The sequence below is a fragment of the Astatotilapia calliptera genome, chromosome 16, assembly GCF_900246225.1.
Source record: "Astatotilapia calliptera chromosome 16, fAstCal1.2, whole genome shotgun sequence".
Classification (NCBI taxonomy): domain Eukaryota; kingdom Metazoa; phylum Chordata; class Actinopteri; order Cichliformes; family Cichlidae; genus Astatotilapia; species Astatotilapia calliptera.
The window spans coordinates 29,478,478-29,501,642 of record NC_039317.1 but is presented as its reverse complement, the minus strand read 5'-3'; the positions used below and the strand labels follow the sequence as shown (position 1 = coordinate 29,501,642).

General features: G+C 40.9%; 1 protein-coding gene across 1 annotated transcript; it reads right to left on the bottom strand.

The window, feature by feature from the left end:
* Nucleotides 1-8,720: 8,720 nt before the first annotated feature.
* Nucleotides 8,721-22,976, bottom strand: lss (lanosterol synthase (2,3-oxidosqualene-lanosterol cyclase)). The gene is made up of 22 exons (XM_026145895.1): nt 22,904-22,976; nt 22,285-22,453; nt 21,986-22,124; nt 20,799-20,907; nt 20,297-20,418; nt 20,113-20,209; nt 19,783-19,918; nt 17,942-18,050; nt 16,981-17,099; nt 15,504-15,601; nt 15,330-15,357; nt 14,902-14,958; nt 13,674-13,745; nt 13,082-13,132; nt 12,787-12,936; nt 12,219-12,315; nt 11,739-11,844; nt 11,312-11,377; nt 9,961-10,041; nt 9,650-9,820; nt 9,442-9,520; nt 8,721-9,180 (listed from the first exon to the last, which is right to left on the bottom strand). The coding sequence occupies exons 1-22, from the start codon at nt 22,915-22,917 to the stop codon at nt 9,043-9,045; spliced, it is 2,208 nt and encodes a 735-aa protein (XP_026001680.1). The 5' UTR covers nt 22,918-22,976; the 3' UTR covers nt 8,721-9,042.
* Nucleotides 22,977-23,165: the final 189 nt, after the last annotated feature.

Here is a 23,165-nt window from a genome sequence, read left to right as displayed (position 1 = left end):
TTTAATCCAACACAAGGAAAGATCCGTGGTTTCTGTCAAAGGAAGCTCCTATAGCTCGAAGTGTGCTATGTATTCTATTCTATTCATTTCTGCTTTTTGCCATCCTGTCAACTTGTTTAGCATTACTCAGTTTCTCAGTGTAGTTCTGTTATCTTTGGGTCGCTTCCTGTTTTAGAATTGTTTCTTCTGTCTTCTCTTCTTGTTTTACTTCCTGCATTTTGCCATCCATTGTGTTTTTCTTCCCAAAACGTATTAGTCTGTCCTGTGTTTGAGCACATCTTGTATTTTGTTTATTCATGCACTTTTCACCTGCAGAAATAAAAGAGTAGTTACCATGGCCAGTCTTATCTTTGTCCTCCACCACACATCCTTACATTTCAAAAGGCAGAGGAGACTAGTGTGCAGGTTACCTGCAAGCATTTTTAATTGTAACTAAGTGTGAATCACCATAAAAGTTAAGGTGTCCAGATTTCAGCATGGACTTTTTGTCACGTTTTTAGTTTGCTGGGATCCTGAAACCCTCCTCACTTGATAGAACCTCTCCCCTACTTTTTCTTCCTCCTCAACCTCATCTACAGATGTTTTGTCTACTTATAGGAAGAACCAAACTCTGTACTTCTTTTTTAATTATTAAAATGAAATGAAGAGTAAATGCATCAGGGTGTGGTTGGTGGCTCGACTGCAGGGGAGGAGTGGACCAGTGAGTTCAAAATGTTGGTTTGCTGGTTTTGCACAGCTGTTGAGCATTTTCTAATCATGCCTTCCCTATTTCAGTAGCGGCCGGGGCGGGAGAGGAAGCTGGTGGTGGAGGAGAGCACCGGAACCAGGGCAGCGCACACTGGAATGTGCCCAAAAAGTGAAAAATCAGATTGTGTGATGACAATACAAAATGCAAACCACAGCTACAAAGTCTTGTACGGTCCTTTTAAGATCACAGTAAACTACAAGTAAAAGGTGATATAAGGCAACTAGGACAGTTTGTTTTTTGAGGATCATACAGAGACAGCATTATAAGCAGGAAATCTGCTGAAGTAACATCATTATGTAGATGGAAATTGCACTAAAGATGGCTCAAAGCACTAAAACAGTACTTCTAAAAACCTCAGCAGCTAGATCTATTTACAGAAAACACGACACAAGTACAAGAAGATGTACTCCAGCCCCTCTCTCAGAGTTGACCTGAATGCGTGCTCAAGATATTTTCAGAAAAACACAGTTTGATTTTATACTTATTTTGTTAGGTTGGCTTAAGTTTAGTTCAAGCCGTACTAATACTTTGGACAATTACAGAAGAATCTCACACTGTGGACACATTTGCTGCACTAGGTTTACGAGAGGGAGCTAAAAGGGCAGCAAAGATGGCTAATGTAGCCTGTAATGTAGCTAATGTAATGTCCAGCCTTATGTTTCCTGTCACCTGGTTGTCTGTCAAGTGATGTGCACAACACTTCACGTAAGAGATAAAAGAGAAAGACAGAGACGGCACATAGTAACAGTGTAAAGCAAACATTTCACAACATGTTCTGCATCCTCATTTTCAATGGAAAATAAGGCGGTCTTTGACTTTTTCCTTTGCTACTTGAAAGGTTGTTGCCACATTTCAGTACGCAATGGAAAAAGGTTTCACTCTCCAAATGTCATGTTTATATTTAGTGCCTCCCTTTTTCATATCCATGTATTTACAGCTTGAGTCACTCAGACATTCCCAGCAGCAGCAAGGAACTCCTCCTCACATGAACCTTTGAAATCAATGTTTTTACACAAAGAACATGTTTTTTTTTCAGTAAGATGTTTGCAACACACTCACCCAACACACCACAGAGGGGCTGAGCAGCTCCAGGAGGCATCCACCTCTCTTAGTTTTATATATGGTAAATCCACTGTGTCTGGGTTTCTCATGCTCAGCAGCTATAAAAACAGAAAAATGATGAAGGGATGAAGAAGAAGATGATGAGGGGCTGGGTGTTCAGTTCAGTTTGCACTCTAATTGCTTTTAATTGGAAAAGGCAGCAAGAAGCCTTAGATATTCTCAATTTTTCAGAATGATCCACGTTTATTCCAATTACGTTTATTTCAAAGTGCTATACATAAAATATGACAGGCATTAGGGTCAATGGCATGGCCTGCATTTGTATAGCGCTTTACTCAGTCCCTAAGGACCCCAAAGCGCTTTACACTACATTCAGTCATTCACCCATTCACACACACATTCACACACTGGCGATGGCAAGCTACATTGTAGCCACAGCTGCCCTGGGGCGCACTGACAGAGGCGAGGCTGCCGGACACTGGCGCCACCGGGCCCTCTGACCAAAAAAGAGCGACGTAAGAAACTATTCAAAATTATAGTCCAGTTTAAGAGCTGAGTATTTATGGAAGTTAGGAATAGGGAAGGAATTTTGTATAATTTAACTTTAGTCTCATTCTAACCACTGATGACTCTGTTGAATAAACTGGAAACCAGTCGTTAACCTGGAAAACCTTTTAAAACACAGGCCTACCTGTACAGCAGTAACTCCTGATCACAATTATTCTGTATTTTTACTAATGCTGATATATTTACTAACATTATCATTATTAGTTAAATCGTCATTAAGAGCAAAGATGATCAGGTTTAAATACAGTAACAACAGGAGGTTCACTGTCTGTGAGTGGTTTTTTACTGAACTTTAAGATGATGTCATGTCCACATACAGCCAGGTGAGGTAAGCCACAGCTGGGATGCAAAGTACAGCACTGAATATGTTTGGTCGTACTGTGTTAGAACATGGCGGCCTCTTGTGGTACAAGGCGGACTGCACACCTGTCTGAGGCTGGTTCTGCACACCTGTCTGAGGCTGGTTCTGCACACCTGTCTGAGGCTGAGAACCATGGCATCTTCCTCTGCGGTCAGTTGACGGTGTAACAGTAGCTCATCGGGAGGAAGACCTGCCGACAGTGTTTTGTGTTAGTCTTTGTGTCTCAACTACTAACAACTTAAACCACCAAACCGAAACAAAAAGGGAACTAAATTAAAAAAGAATGACCAAAGAAGGAGAAACTGAAATATTGAGCTCAGCAGGACTGTTTTTTTTTTTTTCTTTTCCTGATGCTAGCTTATTATTATTGTTATTGTTGAAAGCTTGTTTTATTTTCACTTGTCAAAATAATAACCATTGTCGCTCATTTCCTGCCTCCAGACATTTAATTTCACATTCACCTCAGTTCCTATTGTAATCCTCTCAAACCTGGCAACTAGTCGATACTTTTAAGTTGTCTTATTAGAGTCATGAGTTACACACAAGTAAGCCCATAGTCTGAGGGTGAAGTGCTCTAATGGAATGATACAGTACTATGAGGTTTTTAAGATAAGATGGGTACTGAGTATTCAGGAGCCCCGTCAGTACTCCTGCTACAGGCTTCTGTATCACCATCAATGATGGCTCTGCTCACCCGTTACCTGTTAATATGATGAAATAGTTTAACTAAAAGGAAAGATTCACTGTGAATAAGACAAAAAGTTTATTTGAATGTTTTTAAAAGGCAAGCAGAAGCTTGCTGCAGCAGACCTGGAGCTCTCTGAGAGTTTGATGCAGATGTGTGGGGCATAAAAACAAACAGGATGTTGACATTATGAGCTGTAAAAAAAAAAAGTTTACTGAATAAGTCCTCCTTTTATATCTTTCTGCAGACTCACTACGTTGACGGCGTCACACAGATGCTTGGAGGTAATGGGGTGCATGACGGAGGGGCAGAGCACCTGCAGCAGCATCAGTGACTTCAGGCCTTCTGCTGTGCAGTTGGCCACAATTCAACCACTTTGAAAAAAAAGGTTTTTGAAAGTGTCAGTATAAAAACTGTTGTGGTCAACTCTCAGCCCAACCAGTCACGGTGGATGGCCGCCCCTCCCTGAGCCTGTCCTTCCCACTGTCAAAAAAGTGCTTGCTCATAGAGGATCATATGATTGTTGGGTTTTTCGTATATGTATTATTGTAGGGTCTACCTTACAATATAAAGCACCTTCAGTTGAATTGAATTTAATCAAGTCTTGCAACTTGATAACAATCTTAAAAGCTCATCCAGCGTGTATTTGGCCCATTATCTTAAAACCTTATCTACATAAAATGACATTTCAATGGTCACCAGGACACAGAAGCTGCATGTTTAAATCACCAGTCAAATTGGATTAAATTCACTTAAATATCTGCAAATGTTTCTCATTTGGGTGTACTTCTATTACCATTGCTGCCAGGGAATTCACCCACAGATTATAATTCAGGATTCTTTGACTTTCTCTCTGATGTCATCTCAGGATCTGGAAGCAAAATAAATACTACAAAAACAACATGTAGCACTTGATTGTTTAAAGTGTTTAATTAAGGAATTAAAAGCATTGGGTGGATACTGAATACTAATGCAAATGAGCTCCTTTAGCTGAGGACCCTCCCCTGTCCCCAGGTGGTGAGTCAAATACAGTAGAAGAGCTGTTACACATGAGCCTAAATGTACTTCGGCTGAAACTATTGTAAGAATTAGAGGTCATCTATATGTTACCTCGAGGTAAGCCTGCACAGCGAAGCAGGTGTCCCAGAGCTAAGATCCATTCATCCCCTGTGTCAGAGAAGAGATGGAATTAAACCCAAAGCATGAAACTAAACTAAAACAATGTGTTTAGAAGGCAATAAGTTTATGTATTCAAGTAGATTTTGGGCTATTCCTGAACTTCAGCGGTCACCTAAACTGATTCTATGGATTCTTCTTTCTACACCGATGATGCACCATCCTCCTCTATGTCTCACACTTGACATCTTTCTGCCAAGAGAATATTATGGGTTTAATAAAGGCTCAATAAAGAGTTTTATGGCTCTTCTTTTGCAAGCTGCAAGTGCAAAGATCCTCACAAAAACACCTTCAAACTGGTAAAACAAAAACAGAACAAATTCACACCATTTTCATCCCATCCAGTCCCAACCTGGTACACAGAGAACTTAAGTTTATCAGTTTTTCACCTTTTGTAAATGATTTTTTTCCATCTGTATGTTGCATGGTTGAAGTTGTTCTTGAAGCTGGAGTTTGGTTTGTTTTATTACTGAATTGTTCAAGATCGGCTGACTGACCAGAGGTAGTCTGGGACTGTGTGTGTATATGCAAGCATTTAAACACTGCAGAGAACAGTAAATTTATTTTCTCTAAGTCCGCCATTGTAGAACCGAAACCTGACGTCAAAAAAGGCGCACACCTTTGACTGTTTTCTCCGTTTTCGTCCACACATAAATGCAAAAATGGAGTTTTCGAAAATCTCCACCCTGGCAGGAGTTTTTAAAAATCTCAGTTTTCAGTGACCGAAAACGCCGTTTACGTGTGGAAGAAAGGTGCAAACGCATAGAAAAATCTGCATTTTCAAAAATACCCGTGTACGTGTGGACGTAGCCTTAGCCTGATTTATGACCTCAGTAAACACTTTACACATGACTTTATGGTTAGCTCTACAACATAATATTTTTTTGAAAGTCATGTTCCAATTAAAAGAGAGATTGATGAAGGCTTTGCTTTAAGGCGGAGCTGCCTTGTGATTGGCAGGTTGCTACCCAGTGAGAATGCAGTTTCCTCAGTTTCTCAGGTAGGGTTGAGCCACCCTTGTCATGTTCTAATTCAAAAAACAAGGCAAGCATGGCAAAGCTCAAGGCTTAAAATGATACTCCACAAACCATCCAGTTTTTATAGATGTGGGAAGCAACCTTCTGTTTTACATATTCTTTATGTTTATTTTTGTTCTTTACATGTGTTAAAAAAATGTAATATTAAAAGCAGAAAGTATAAAATAGCAATGTTTCCATGCAGGTCCCCCCAGAAATCTTCATCTAGTCAGAGTCACTGCTGCAGGAGCTGCTGGAGTCCTGGGGAAGAGACAGATGATATTTGGTGAAGTCCTCACATTGATTCTAAATTGAGGGGTGGTTAACTCTTTTTGGCAGAGTGGTTAGGATGAGGGGTTTATTTTTCACTTATGACCTCAAAATATCCTTAAAATTGGCTTAAAGTGTGCATTTGCTGTCCTGCCACCTGCTGATAACCATCCAAACACATCTTATGAATAACAGATTATTTCAGTGATATTTTTCAGGCTGTATTACACAAACATGTCATGCTTCACTTTCAGCTCAATAGCATCTACTTCCTGTTGTGGATCAAATCTGCACTGCTGCAGTATTCAGACTCACCCCGTGACAATCCCTCCCCTTCTTGTGGCATTTGAGGTGCCTGTGTCCTTGCTTGTGCCGGCGCCTGTGCTTCTTCTCACATCCATGAGCATGAGGGCCATGTCCGTGTCCACCACCATGACCATGTCCGTGTCCACCACCATGGCCATGTCCACCACCATGGCCATGTCCATGCCCTCCTTCATGACAATGCCCGCCTAGAATTAGTCATAAATTCATCTTTTAACATTAAAATGTTTAAATATGTATAAGATATGGAAAACACACATGATGGGAGCTATGCGTTTTACCTCTTCCCTTTCCAGACATCTCCAAATTTCAAACCTCACACCCTGTAAGTTCAGATCAGAGTGAGTTCACCAAAACCTGTTCACAAAATAAAATACAACATATACAAACTCTTTCTTCACATATGCATACAAGATAATCAGCAGAGATTCAGTGTTGAACTTACTGTGTGCTGGTAACTTGATCCACTGACTCACCTGTCACCTGCCACTTTTTATATGTAAAGCCACACCTCAACCTGAAGTATGCTGAACGCCCATTTAAAGGTCAAATATAGTGTTATAGTCTGCAACTGACCATGCACATACTGACAAAACCAGAATTACATGTTGATGTAAGAACACATGGGTCAGAGTAACACACAAATGCACTTCGATTTGATGCTTAAGTACTTTGTGAGTGAACAGTGTGATTGACAGGGCTGTTTGTTCCTGCATTTTTCTCATGCAAAACAGGTGTGATTATATATGTTATATTATATCTGTACAGCCTTAGAAACAGGAACTTCAGAGAAAGTTTTTTTTATAATTTATCTTTTATAATAGTTTTTTGTTTCGTTTGCAGGGCTACATACTCAAGTCAATACTGTTTTAAAGGTGTTGCATTCATAAGTTCAATCCTAACATTGGCAGTTGGAATTAAAGTGGTTATCACCTCACTAAGTTAATTTAGGTTTTTCCCATGTGTTGACATGATCATATGATTATGATCCCTATGCGTGTCACCATCTCCAGTCAGACACATTGTCAGATGACGATGATGAAATGGTAATTAAAAATGTAGAAAGACCATAAAAATATGACAGTGAAATGCTAAATATTCTCAGGTGAGTAAAGCAAACCATTCATCTCATTATTTGCACATTAAAATAAACATTTTAATTCCAGTTAATTATTTTATCACTGAGGTGATAAAATGGAGCCGGATGTTCTCTCAGCTGCAGACTTGGTGCTGTTTAAGGGTTTGACAGTAAACATTATGTTTAAACTTCAGAATTCAAGCATGCAAATTAGAGGTTGGAGGTTGGCACAGATTGGATGTCCAGTTTCAGGATCGTATATAAATGCTAAAATGATTCAAATTTTAGCGAAAAATCTTATATTTTATGCCCATCAGAGAAACACACACTTGACGCTCCTAATCTCCTCGCAGAGGTCTGAAGCATCTTTCAGAAACAGTAATGCTATTTTAGGAGAATTGATTCAGGAGCCTGGTAAGAAGTGAACCACCTCTGTACATAAAGCCCGGGGTTACCCTGACGTTTCCTGGATAAGCTGAATTCCTGTTACCTGGTTTGGGCTTCAGGTTAGTTTCCAGATTAGAGATCAGCAGGTATGAAATCACCACCTACTCAGATCATCAGAAAATACATCAGTACAGGTGTTAAATACCTCTAATGGAACACAGAGCATACACCAAGAAGCGTGCACAGATCCTGAGGCAGAAACTTGATATATAAAGTTGATAACCATCATCAGAGTGGGTTTTTATCTTTGGCTTTTTTCAGCTGATTAATTATTACACAAAAATTATTTTTGAATTCACCAACTTGGCTTTTAGAGGATTTTGCCCATTGTTATAAATACCTCCAAATACACTTGGTCCGTCCTTTCAGGTAACAAACAAAGGTTAACCTGAAACCTCGTTTGGCACTGATATTATATTTTTACAGAGTTGAAGAAGATGCAGTGAAACCTGCTTTCTTAGCATGTTGTCACGCCTCCGACTCTGAACAAATATCAAGATGGATCACACTGGATTAACCAGTTGTGAAGCTTTGTTATGTTTGTTTCCAAGTGCACTTTTTTTCCCCCAAAAGTGACACTCCCACTAAGCCACCAAGCCACAACACAAGGCTTTTTTTTTTTGTACACTTGACACACAGTTCTTCTAATAAATTAACTCTTTACCACACAAGCTGCTGGACTTCAGCCTAGAAAACATAATGGTAGGATTGGTATCAATAACCTCGGCTATGTGCTGCAGTAGGGGATGCAGGCATTGTTGCAGAAAACAGTTGACTGTGAGCGTAAATAAATGTTAAAACATCATGAGATGTGATGGTGGCAGTGCTTTGTGTTACTGAGTTTTGCTGGGATCATGAAACCCTCCTGACTGCATAGAACCTGTTAATGAAAAATCTCTGTGAGTCTTTCCTCTACTGTTTCTTCCTCATCACCCTCGTCTGCCAATATGTTTTGTGTACTTCAGGAAGAGATGACAAAGCCAAACTCTGTATTTCTTTTTTAATTATTAAGATCAAATAAAGAGTAAACTACAAGTAAAAGGGGATGTAAGGCGACATCGACAGGAGTCTGTTTTGTGTACATGAATGTTTAAGATCAGACTGAGAAAGGATTTTAAGGAGGAGCTCTGGCTGTGTGGACAGGAAGTAATTCAAAGAATGAAACGTGTTCGCAGCTGAAACACATCAATGGTGCATGTTCATTGAGTCATTTCAGGTGTGACTTAAAAACAGAGATTATGTGTTCCAGTAAATGTTGTTTTTCTATTTTTTGTTGGAGACATTGATGTTTTTTGGCATGCAGTCTGTTCAGAGCTTGACCTTCCCGGCCAGCCCACTGGTGGGATAAAGTCGTGAGAAGCGGCCGAGGGTCCAGATCGGGAAGACGTTTCTGTATGAGGTGTAGCTGATGGCACAGCTTTTATTGAACACACCTGCAATATTCTCCTGAAAAGGAAGAAGAAAAACAACACATTAACAATCCTGTTGTATTTCACATGGTCATCAATGCAGGGATTAAAGGGACACATGTCCAGTTTTGGAAATATCTGCTGTAGTAACGTCGTCATATAGATGGCACTCGCTGTGTTGGGCCAATAGCACTAAAACAATGCTTTTGAAAAACTAAGCAGCTAAGTCTCTTTACAGAGTGAAGACATTTGTGTTTGATTTTTAGGGTGCGCTGTCCCTTTAAAGGCAGAGAGTCACCTGTGGCCAGTCTCCGTTGGGCAACTGCTTGTCAATCAGCATCTGTACTCCCCTCTCAATGGACTTCCTGTCAGGATGCCTGGTTATGCAGACACACAACATGCATTACATAAACTAAACAACCCGATTAACACAATGCTCACATCACATCTTTATTCTGACTCTTTCTGATTGGTCAGTAGCCCAAAGGTGAGTTGCTCTTTGTTACCTGACAGCCATCAGCCCTAACAGAGCCCAGCAGGTGTTGTGTATCTGAGCGGAGCCACTCTGGATGTAGCGACGCTGCTCACATGACTCAAAGTCCTCCCCCCACCCTCCCTCTGGCATCTGCCGGTCCAGCAGGAACTGACAGGCTTTCTGCACCTCTTCGCACACATGTCTGCTCACAAAGAATGTGATACAAAAAGAAATATGTAGGCTAGAGGTCACAGAAGGTCATTGCTGTTCAGCAAGTTTTGGAGAACAATGGGCGGTTTAAACGTAGGAGAATGTGTATAAAAGTCAGTGATTACATCTTACCCATTCTCGTACACGTGACCCATGCAAGCAAAAGCTTCCAGGCCAAACCACATCCCATACGTGAAGCAGACTCCCCAGGAACTAAGCAATGAGACAGGAATGTAAAAGTCATCTTCACAGTATAGTTGGGGCTTTCCTTGCACACCTTTATATCATTTTACTTCCTGCCTTTGTCTGTTTTAACTTCATGGTCTACTCATCGGTTTCACCTGTTGTTCACAAGCATTAGCTGCACCGTTCTGTCACCTGATCAGCTTTGAAAGTTGGTGTAATAGTTTTTCTTTCACATTTCAATAAGGATTAGCCTGCTGCATATTTTACAAATGCACTTTAATGCACTTGCACCTGCATGCTACTGATTCATGTTAGTTGTTCATCATCTTGTCTTAGGAATATTAGGAAAGTCTGTGGCATCCGTCTGTCCAGGAGAATAAAGAGTTACATTAGTAACATTTTAGGCCCCTTTTCTATGGAACCAGCTTCCAGTTTGGATTCGGGAGACATGCACCATCTCTACTTCTAAGATTAGGCTTAAAGGTTTCCTTTTTTGCTAAATCATATAGTTAGGGCTGGATCAGGTGACCCTGAATCCTCCGTTGGTTATGCTGCAATAGGTGTAGGCTGCTGGGGGATTCCCATGATGCAATGAATGTTTCTTCTTCAGTTGCCTTACTCAATATGTGTTAGTAGACCTCTCTACATTGAATCATACTTGCTATTAATCTCTGGCTCTTTTCCACAGCATGTCTTTTATCCTGTCTTCCTTCTCTCACCTCAACTGGTCACTGTAGATGCACGCCCCTCCTTAAGCCTGGTTCTGCCAGAGGTTTCTTCCTGTTAAAAGGGAGTTCTTCCTTCCTACTGTCGCCAAAGTGCTTTCTCATAGGGGCTCATACGATTGTAGGGTTTTTCTCTGTATGTATTATTGCAGGGTCTACCTTACAATATAAAGCACCTTGAGGTGTTGAGGTGTTGTTGTGATTTGGCGCTGTTTAAATAAAATTGTTGTCTTTCAGTGTACTTGGTCATTACTTGATGTGTTTTTAATTTTTTCTGTAACAATAGCACTGAAACTTTTTCTCTTCCAAAGTGTAATTTCTCAGTTCAATGCACGGTTACACCGAATAAATAAATCTCAGGTGATCTAATTCCTTTGTGGTTTTGAAGAACCACATAAATGACTTGAGCTTAGCTGATTTTACTAAACCTGACAAACTTCATGTCTATGTTATTATTTCGTTTTTTTGTTTGTGTTTTTTACAAATTTGTCTCTAATGTTCTGGATTTGGGTGCTCTCATATATAAAATCTACCAAGGAGATCCAGTAATAAATCTCTAATTTTGGCCTCACCCTTCCCAAGATCCATCAGGTCTCTGAACTTTCCTGCAGTACTCCAGCCCCTCTCTCAGAGTCGACCTGAAGAAGACACAGCAAACTCAGAGGATCCTCCTGAACTTAAGCGACAACTGAGAAAACACATATGCTCAAGATATTTTCAGAAAAAGACAGTTTGGTTTTATACTCATTTTATTAGGTCAGCTTTAGTTTAAGCCCTGCTAATACTTTGGACAATTACAGAAGAATCTCACACTGTGGACACATTTGCTCCAATGGGTTTATGAGAGGGAGCAGAAAAGATGGCAGTAAGTGTAGCTAATGTCCAGCCTTTGCTGTCACCTACCCGTCTGTCGAGTCATGTACACAAGGGTTCAGGATTGCAGTGCATGTGTGAAAACAGTTTTAGGAGATAGCATACCTCTAAACAACGTGTTTATACCTTATCTCTTCGGCACGGTGATCAGGGTAGACCTTCTGGAAATGCCTCAGAGCCTGCATAACTGCTGAGGTGCACTCCACATATGTGTAATCAATCATGATGTCGCCTGTTTGTGTATGAACGTAAGAGATAAAAGAAAAAGACAGACAAGGCACAAAATAACAGTGAAAAACAAACATTTCACAACATGTTCTGCATCCTCATTTTCAATGGAAAATAAGGCAGTCTTTGACTTTCTGCCCTTTGCTACTGGAAAGGTCATTGCCACATTTTCAGTACGCAATGGAAACAAAGGTTTCCACTCTCCAAATGTCATGTTTATATTTATTGCCTCCCTTTTTCATATCTACATATTTACAGTTTAAGGGACTCAGACATTCCCAGCAACTGCCGGGAACTCCTCCTCACATGACTCTTTGAAATCAAAGTTTCTTTTAGACAGAGACATTTTTTTCAGTAAGATGTTGGCAACACACTCACCGAAAACCTCAGAGGGGTTGAGCAGCTCCAGGAGTCTCCCTCCTCTCTTAGTTTCATATGTGGCAAATCCACCATCTGTGTTTTTCATGCTCAGCAGCTACAAAAACAGAAACATGGTGAAAAGATGAAGAAGAGGATGACGAGGGGCGGGGTCTTCAGTTCAGTTTGCACTCCAATTGCGTTTAAAATGAAATGGCAGCAAGATTTCACAGGAAGCCTTAGATATTCTCAATTTTTCTCAACACTCCACATTTATTTCAACAACATTTATTTCAGTTAGTGCTGTACATAAAATACGATAGGCATTAGAGGTCAAATGTGCAACATAAGGTAATATTAGAGTGTTAAACCTAGAAAATCAATTAGAAATTACAGTCAAGTTTAAGAGCTGAGTATTTATTTGGTTCATTTAAAATACGAGCAGAAGCCTGCTGCAGCAGACCTGCAGATCTCTGGGATGTGTGGGGCATAAAACACAAACAGGATGTGGAGAGTATGAACTGTAAACAAAAAAAAAAAAAAAAAAAAAAAAAGGCTTACTGACTAAGTCCTCCTTTTTTGTACTCACCACGTTGACGGCATCACACAGACGCTCAGAGGGGACGGGCTGCCTGATGGAGGGGCGGAGCTCCTGCAGCAGCATCAGTGACTTCAGGCCTTCTGCAGTGCAGTCGGCCACAATCCAACCACAGTCACGGGTACTGAAGGGGAAACCTCCCTGAAAGAAATGCAGTGCATGCTTTACTTATACACATAAGCTAAATTTAAGACGGTTTATGTTTCGTCAAAGCACATTCGAGTGATTTATTTAACAATGATAAATAAACTGGTTAAAAGCGACTGCAGGGTGATAATATCTGTACCTTATTCATCTGTCTGTAGTACTTCTGATATTGAGGAGGATTCTCCGGGATCTGTAAGAGCGAAAAACTGGTCAGCCATTTAAAATAAACATTTTTTAAAGTGTCAAAATAAAATGATGAAGTCTTGAAACTTGGGGCCATCTTAGAAGCTCATGCAGCATGTATTTGGCCCGTTATCTTAAAACATACAATTACATTTCAATGGTCATCAGGACACAGAAACTGCATGTTTAAATCACCAGTCAAATCGGATTAAAATCACTTAAGTATCTGCAAACGTTTCTCCAAATAAAGTTTTAAAAAAACATTTTTCACTAAAAGGTATTACTTCTATCATCATCATTGCTGTTAGGGAATTCACCCATAGATTATAATTCAGGATTCTTTGATTTCTGGAAGAAAAACTAAAATATACTACTAAAACAATGTGTACTACTTTCTGGTTTCCAACTTTAATGTTTAGGTGAATTATCCCAATCAGAAGCTAGTTTTTCAGATTATTCAGACACCACATAAATATGCAAAGAACACAAAAAAATTTGTTTTCATTATCAAAGCCATTCGGTGGATAAAGTGCATCTCCTTGCTGTACCTGTGTGATAGTGAGAAACTGATGGGCGTCTCGAAGGCATTCAGCTAGTTTTGGGTCGTCCTGAGCTCCTGCCTGAAAAAAACAAAACAAAACTGCAACACACAAAAGTAGTTTTCCTGATGTGTTTTGATGTCAAACACAGCACTAAAACAGCTCGTCAAGGTCGTCTTGATCTCGGACTAAATTACACAGGTAACATTTCTGTTACCAGATAATATTTATTGACAAAGTTGATTGTGACGTCCCGTTTAGGACTATGTGTTGGCTCAGTGTTTGACTAGTTCGACTCTCATCAAATTTTACTCACTGATTTCATATGTGGAGTTTCTCAGGGCCCAATTCTGGGTACACAGCTGTGTCTGAGTACAATAACGTGCATTTTACCTAAATTTAGAAGCAAAAAGTTATCCAGGTCATCCAGGTTATATCTTTAAGACATTGCTGTCTGTTTTCTGTTTTCATGGATAGATAGAGCTGGGTGTCATCTGCATAGCAGTGAAAATGTATGCTGTGCCTTCTAATGATGCTGCCTAAGGGAAGCATGTATAATGTAAACAGAATTGGTCCTAGCACTGAACCCTGTGGAACTCCATAACTAACCTTAGTGTGTGAAGAGGACTCTCCATTTACATTAACAAATTGGAGTCTAGTAGTTAGATATGATAAAAACCACTGCAGTGCAGTACCTGTAATACCTACAGTATGTTCTAATCGCTATAATAGGATATTATGGTCAACAGTATCGAATGCTGCACTGAGGTCTAACAGGACAAGAACAGAGATGAGTCCACTGTCAGAGGCCATAAGAAGATCATTTGTAACCTTCACTAAAGCTGTTTCTGTGCTGTGATGAGCTCTGAAACCTGAGTGAAACTTCAAATAAGCCATTCCTCTGCAGATGATCTGTTAGCTGTTTGACAATTCAAGGATTTGAATTCCATATGAAATTAAGGTTGGAGATTGGCCTATAATTAGCGAAGACAGCTCAGTCAAGGGATGGATGATTAAGTAATGATTTAACTACTGCCAGCTTGAAGGCCTGTGGAACAGAGCTAATTATTAGAGATAGGCTGCTCATATTTAAGATTGAAGCATTAATTAATGGCAGCACTTCTTTAAGCAGTCTTGTCAAATACAGATGGAGGGCTGTTGGAGGGGGTTTTACATATGAGCATGAATGTGCTTTGGTTGAAATTACTGTAAGCATTAGAGGTCATCTTTGTCTTACCTCGAGGTAAGCCTGCACAGCAAAGCAGGTGTCCCAGAGCTGAGATCCATTCGTCCCCTGTGTCAGAAAAGAGATTGGATTAATCCCAAAGCAAGAAACAAACAAGTAAACTAAAACAATGTGTTTAGAAGGCAATAAATTTATGTATTCAAGTAGATTTTGGGCTATTCTTTGGATTAATGCACCACCTGAACTTTAGCTGTCGGCAAAACTGATTCTATGGATTCTTCTTTCTACATCGGTGATGCACCATTCTCCTCTATATCTCACACTTAATGACATCTTTCTGCTGTGAGAATAATATGGATTTAATAAAGGCTCAGTAAAGAGTTTCTTCTTTCTTCTTTTGCAAGCTGGAGGTGCAGAGATCCTCAGAAACACACCTTCAAATGTTAAAGAGGTAAAACAAAGACAGAACAAATTCTCACCTGCATTTTCATTCCATCCAGTCCCAACCTGGTACACAGAGAACTTACAGTAAGTTTATCAGTTTTACACCTTTTGTAAATGATTTTTTTCTGTATGTTGCATAGTTGAAGTTGTTCTTGAAGCTGGAGTTTGGTTTGTTTTATTACTGAACTGTTCAAGATCGGCTGACTGACCAGAGGTAGTCCGGGATCCTGGACACGTGCTCCTGAAAGGCTGCAGAGGAGGGACCATCGACATACCAGCGAACCAGCATGTTGATAGTCTTGGAGATCTGAGGAGAACCATCAGCAGATATCTAACTGCACGTTGCTCTTTTTATTTTACACTGTTGGTTCAAAACATACTTAGAAAACAGGAAATACTTTGTATCAATAGGTAACTTCACATCTGAGCAGACAAGTATCACATGTGGAGTTCCCCAAGGTTCCATCTTGGGACCCCTTCTGTTTAACATTTACATGCTCCCACTGGCACAGATTATAAAGAACAACAAAATAAACTATCATAGCTATGCAGATGACATACAAATATATATCACAATGTTACCAGGAGACCAAGGCCCTGTACAGGCTCTTGGTAAATGCATTGAGGAAATTAATGACTGGTTGTGTAACAATTTTCTCCAGCTAAACAAAAACAAAACTTAAGTAATAGTCTTTGGCGCCAAAGAAAAACGATTACAGGTCACCAGAGAACTTCAATCTATACACCTAAAAATCAGAAACCAGGAGAGAAATTTGGGTGTAGTGATGGATGCAGACCTAAACTTAGAAAAACGCATTAAGACAATAACAAAGTCAGCTTACTATCACCTCAAGAATATTTCAAGGATAAAAGATCTGATGTCTCAACAGGACCTGGAAAAACTAGTCCATGCATTCATCTTTAGTAGGCTTGATTACTGTAACAGCATCTTTACAGGTCTACCTAAAAAAATAAGTCAGACATCTACAGCTCATTCAGAACTGCTCGAGTCCTCACTAAGACCAAAAAAGTGGACCACATCAGTCCAGCTCTGAGGTCTTTACACTGGCTGCCTGTCCGTCAGAGGATAGACTTTAAAGTTTGGATGCTGGCCTATAAAGCTCTGAATGGTTTAGGACCAAAATACATCAATGACCTCCTGACCCAGTATGAACCATCCAGATCCCTCAGGTCATCTGGATCCGGTCTTTTATCAGTTCCCAGAGTCAGAAGAACCAGACACGGAGAAGCTGCATTCAGCTTTTATGCTCCTTATATCTGGGACAAACTCCCAGAAAGCCTCAGATCAGCTGAAACACTCAGTTTATTTAAATCCAGGTTGAAGACTCACCTGTTCTCAACTGCATTTGAATAAAGCACCAAATCCACACTTTTAAGCTTAAATTTCCAAACTTACATTTTAACTACGGTACTGATTTTATCTACTGTTCTGATTTTATATACTGTTTTTTTGTTTGTTTGTTTTTTAACAATTTTAAATCATGCTTTTTATTTGTTTTTGTTTTTAATGTCTCTGTAAAGCACTTTGAATCACCTTGTTGTTGAATTGTGCTATATAAATAAACTTGCCTTGCCTAAATAAGATGATTTAAATAAATTTTGCACCTAGAAACTCAAACTCCACAAATCTGTGTTCTTTGCTTCGAGTATCTGTGTATTAGTTACCGGGCCAATGCTGATGCATTTCGTGTAGCGATCGTCGGCCTCGATGTGATCATACAGCTCTTTGACTGCTTTTCCTCTCAGCGTGGTACTGTGGTGGGCTTCGTATACATTTAACACCACTGCAGGCCAAAAGGAACAAAGTCACAGGGTTAGAGAAGAGAGTGGAGGGGAATACCCACTGAAAACACTTATTACCATCCTCACTGTGTAAAACACCCTCCAGACAAAACTTTTCTATTAAAGTAAATTGGTAAATGTTGTAATTTTTATTCTTACCATCTCTACATTGTTTTAAACTGTGTGATCAAAGACATTCCTTTGTCTCTGACCACTTCTCCAGCCAATTTGGTGCTGGGGGAGGCTGACATGGGTTTTATTAGGCACATCTTATCTGAAAGATCTGTTTCTTGTGTTGTAAGCTTCCTGCTTTTATGATCGTTTTGGTGAGCAGGAGGACACACAAACGCACCCCCATGACACACACACACGTTCTTGCACATGCAAAGACATGCATACACGTGCACACACATACACATAGTGCCTTGTCTTTTAGAACCATTGGGGGGTTTTACGGTGGGAGGTGCTTGTGTTGTGATGTGTATTGTAACAGTTTGTCAATAAATAGCTGTGAGGAGAGCTGCTCTTTGAAGGACTTGGTTTGGAGACAGGTGAGGAGCGTTTAGCTCCACAGCCTGGTTCTGACCAAGCCGTCCCTCATTAGCGAGTAAAAGACCGGTTGAAGATGTTCTGTCTTGTTTTCGTTCTCCATGAGGAATAAGTCTCTAAATTAGCGGAGCCTGTGGAAACACAGACTCAGCAGTTTCTCTTTCCTTCATATCTGCTGCTGAAAGCTTTGCTGTTGTGCAAAACATCTGTTAGTCCATTTTTTCTTAGCAGTCATTACAACCCAACTGTTTTAAATGTGCAGCTCTGGAGGCAGGTATTCACAGGTCAGACTTACTGTAAGCGACTGTGAGGAGTGTGCTGTGAGGTGTGTACATGTCACATGCTGCCACGTTGTTCCTCTGCGCCGGCCAGTTTATAAAAGCATAGTCCTGCACGTAAAGCTCCTATAGCACAAAGAACAAGGCCCATGTTATTGATATACATACAGACTACAGAGGAAGAGAACAATTAAAGGCAAAACACAGGCACAGGAACACACTCTATTCACATAATTCTCCTAGACTCCAACCTCAGCCTAAAAAATAAGAACAAGGAAGAGACAGACAGACAGGTAGATATAAAAAAAAAAAGGAAGAAAACAAACATAAAAAGCGAGAGCGAAACTAAAATAAGAAAAGGAAAGAAGGACTGAGAGGCAGGGCTCTAGAGTGCGACCAATTTGGTCGCAAATGCAACCAAATTTTTCAGTGATGCAACTAAAAAATAAATAAATAAATAAATCTTTGGTCACACCAGTGCGACCAGCTGTTTGGGTAACAAAAAAAAATCTCGTGTGGTCAACAACAGACACACGTTATGCCCCTATCGTGGACTAAACCAATCAGAGACAGTCAGGGGCGGGACCTCTCTGATCGGCCGTGGTCCAGTTGAAAGTGCAGGTGGAAGAGGGAGGTGAGTAGCTTGAATAAAGCGATATTGACTCATTAAATCCTGAATTGACTTTTAAATATAACTGTGTTTTGCCAGAAACGCCAAATTCTCAGATTAAAGCTCACAAAACTATTTCAACAACCACCAAACAGCAAATGAGAGCAGGTACACGGATTCCACACAAAGACGTAAACACGGAGCGGACCCGACGCATCAGAATCAGCTTTGTCTTTCTCGGCTTTCTCACCCGACGGCCCGTAGACGGACACGCCGTCGGAGCTCAGCGATTCTGATGCGTCTGGTCTGCTCTGTGTTTACATCTTTTTGCGCTGATTCTGAGCTGCAGGTTTAGTCTCTCTCCAACCAAAATTCACCGAGCCAGCAGCAAAAGAAGCATCAAACTGCGCTTCACATTTGATAAACATCGTCATGAATTCCCTCTGAGTTTTGCTGGTTTGCTTCCACCACAATAAAAAAATCACACTTCCTGCACAGCTCTCTCTCTCTCTCTCTCTCTCTCTCTCTTTACTTCAAGAACAGTTTCCCGTCTCAAATCTCTGTTTTCTGCATTATTCATTCGCTTATTACCCAACAGTCTACCGTTGTTTACAGCAAAGTCTTTTTCTTTTTTTCACTTAAAGGACCTCGGACAAGAAAGCCTAATTTCTGCTGTTCAATACTGAAGAAATTAAAACTTTTTAAAATTATGCAAAATTACAGAATATTGCAGAATATTTTTTAAGGTTATCTGCTATAAAAAGCCAGGCCAGAAAAATCTCCTTCATGTTTTTCTGTTTTATTCTCAGTTACTTTCACACAAAGGCATCTGCTGTGATGGTCACAATTCTGATGAAGTCTCATATGTATCAGTACTGATAAATGATCAGAATTATAATATTTCTGACTGTCTGAGGATTAATTGAATCAACCTAGAAAACCTTTTAAAACACAGGCCTACCTGTACAGCAGGTAACTCCACAGATGCTCACAGTCATTCTCTATTTTTACTAACGCTGATATATTTACTAATATTATCATTATTTTAATTATCATTAATGGCAAAGAGGATCAGGTTTAATTACAGTAACAGCAGGAATGTTTTTGTGCTAAACTTTAAGAGGATGTCATGTCCACATGACATCACCAGGTAAGCCACAGCTGGGATGCAAAGCACAACACTGAATACGTTTGGCCGTACTGTGTTGGAGCATGGCGCCCCCATGTGGAACACGGTGGACTCCACACCTGTCTGAGGCTGAGAACCAGGGGATCTTCGTCTGCGGCCAGTCTGACGGCATAACAGTAACTCATCGGGAGGTAGACCTGCCGACAGTGACACCACAGGGTGGAGGGGTGGGCCGGCATCCAGGTGGGGAAGAGCCTGGAAGAGACAGAAACACGTCAGGAATCCTGGAACATTTATATTTGAGGGAAAATGATCAGTCTGACTTCCATTCTACTTAGGGTCAGAGTCATGACCAACAACGCCGCAGAGGGTTAAACTCTTGTTTCATGTAACACACCTGTGAGAGGCCACAGAGCTGCACACGAGTCTGGAAATCATCTCCCACTCACCACATCTCAGGGAGGAGCGTGTTCATTCCCTCCCAGCTGTAGACGTTCAAAATGGCCAACCAGAATTTACCCCACGAGGGAATCCCAACTGCTCCACCTGTACCAGATAAACACAGAGCGCTATGGTACACTGCAGCTGAAAACATGACACCATGGAGAAAAACGCACACTGAACATGACAGACCTTTGCTGTGCAGGTTGTTCCTGGCACGAACCATGTCTGGATCATCGGGATCCACTCCCAGGATCCGAAGTGAGGTGTAACTCAGCGCTGTGCCAAAGACGGTGGACTTGTCTTCAACATGTCTGCAGAAGTGACACACACATGCTCACTGCTGCTGTGATCAGCGCTTGAGAAGTTGACTTTGGAAACGTGCTGTCCTGGGATCATTTTAGAGCAGTTTAGCAGCACTAAACTTGCCTCTCTGTTATATGTGCTGTTAAATGTGTTTGATGTCTTTCTACTTCTCCTGCCATCGTGTTTTGTGTTAGTCTTTGTGTCTCAGTGCTTCTTATTTGTTTGTTTGTCTCTGTATTTGGTTCTTATTTAAATCTGGTAAGAGTTTTGATGTAATAACAGGTTGGAATCCAAGTTATTACTGATATCGGTTCCACATGAGTGATAAGGTTGGTATGGTGATATGAACATTAAAAGAATATTAAAAAAAAAAACCCTGTTGACTTACAGACCCCAGCCTCCATCAGGGAGCTGGACTGAGCGCAGGTACCTCACCATCTCCTTCTTCCAAGCCTCAGGCAGAGAGATCTTAGCGACATGGCAGGTGATCAGGAGACCTGTGGAAGTACCCGAACAGAGACATGAAATCCCTCACACCCTGTTTTATTTATATAGCATCAATTCACAACAACAGCCACCTCAAGCAGTTTTATATTTTAAATTGAAGACCCTAATACAGAGAAAACACCAACAATCAAAACAAAGGACAAACTCCATTTGAACAGGTAACCTGCAGAACCAGTCTCAGGGAGGGACAGTTATCTGTGTGAACGAGGAGGGAGATGGACAAAAGACAAACTATGGCACAGAGAGCCAGCGTTAATAATTGCTAAAGATTCAGTGTTATAGTGGTGCATAAAGAGGTGAAGAAGAAACACTCCGTGCATATAGGAATCCCCCAGCAGCTTGGGACTATTGCAGCGTAACTAAGGATGGATTCAGGGTTAGCTGATCCAGCCTGAAGCATAAACTTTATCATAAAGGAAAGTTTAAGCCTAATCTTAAATCTGAAAAGCAGAGTGGCTGTCTGTCTCCTGAATCCACAGAAGAGGGGCCTGAAAGCTGAAGGCTCTGCCTCCCATTCTACTCTTAACATCCCAGGAACCACAAGTGAGCCTGCAGTCTGAGAGCTATGAGGTTTTTAAGATAAGATGGGTCCTGACTGTTCAGGGCCTTGTATGTAAGGAGCAGGATTTTAAACTAAATTCTGAATATAAGAGGGAGTCAATGGAGAGAAACCAATACAAGTGATGCTCTCTCTTTCTAGTCCCTGTCAGTACTCCTGCTGTTTCATTCTGCATCACCGTCACTGATGGTGCAAAGGTTAAAACTGTTGCCTCACACACACACACACACACACACACACACACACACACACACACACACAAATAAATAAATGGTGGGTTCAAACCTTCCTGGGTTTCACAGTTAGTCTGCCATAAATACATTAATGTGTACTGAATTTGCACCTTTATTTTTCTACCATTACATTCACAACTGGAGGTTGAAGACAAGACTCTGTTCCCTGTAAAGGCAGTGCTTTACAGGGAACATCTCCAATGATGCAATGAGAAACTTCACTTTATTTTGCACGGTCACTACAGACATCAGGATAAGGAGGATGACTAGACTCACCTGGCAACAGGAAGAGAGGCCCTCCATAGTCTCCTGCCCAGTGACCGTCCTCGGCCTGCAATTGACTGTAGAAGTGCATGCCTTTCACTGCGGCGTCCACAGCAGTGTGGGCGGCTGGAGAGTCGGACACGAACTTACTCTGTGGAGAGAATCAGTGATCTTACTACCCACCGTGGTCATCCACAAAGTTTAAAGATACTCAAGTTTACTGTGTCGCTCTGAGAAATCCAGTTTCCAGTAAGAGCCAAACAGTCAACTCAAAAGCTGTAAAAGATGGGAAACAACTGAGAGGAGCCCACCGTGTCCAAGCCGAGTGAATGGGCCTCCAGCATTCTCTGCTCTCTGTCTGCGGTCTCCTGATCTTCCAGGTACCGCCACGTCTGCCGGCCCTCCACATTGGTCAGCCTCCAGCGGCTTAGGTCTGTGGCTGGCTCCGTCTTATACGGCCCCCCTCGCCTCCGCAGGTGCCTGGCAGAAAGAGTATTTGAAGAAGGAAACACTTCTGTAGATTGCCTTTTACAGATGTGACTGAAGTGCAGACTTCCAGCTTGATTTCAAGAGATTTAACAAAATATTGTTTCATTTTTATAAATTAGAGCAATTTTACATACAGACCCCATTTTCAAATGCTCAAAGGTTATTAAACACTTGACTGTCAACCTGTTTCATGAGCAGGTAAGACCTGGCTCCGACCTCTCGCATCCCATCCCCAAATTTTAGCTTTCTAAAAAGTCTTTATAATTCCTGAGCTCATTAACAAGTACATTTCACTAATGTTTTCTTAAACATTTCTTAGAGTTACGACAAAAACGTGCACTATGAATGATTTATTTATTATTATCGTCCTATTTATTCAGGTAAAATTCTCACTGAAATTAAAATCTCATAGTTGTTAAATGAAAGAAGCCAAAAACTCACGTTCCCTCAGTCATAGCTGCTGTCAGATCAGTCAAACCCTCCGCTAAAATACGTGAATGAATCTCATCTCAAGAGCTCCCGAAGCTCCGCCCCTTCCAGTGTTTCCACGGGAACTGTAGTCCTGAGAGGGCAGCGAGTGCAGCGAGTTTAGTACATCTTAGACTCCACTTCCCAGGAGGCCATGCGAGGCCCGTCCGAGGAGTTCTCCACATGGAGAGACATGAACAGATACTCGGCTTTCCAATCACAAACCGAGTGGGAG

What these genes read in the sequence shown, in the direction of transcription:
- lss (XM_026145895.1), bottom strand. An exon ending in AATGCATCAGCATTGGCCCG is followed by an intron (nt 15,602 to 16,980) that starts GTAACTAATACA and finishes GGTTCTCCTCAG; the next exon opens with ATCTCCAAGACTATCAACAT. An exon ending in TGGATGGAATGAAAATGCAG is followed by an intron (nt 14,959 to 15,329) that starts GTGAGAATTTGT and finishes TTTCTGACACAG; the next exon opens with GGGACGAATGGATCTCAGCT.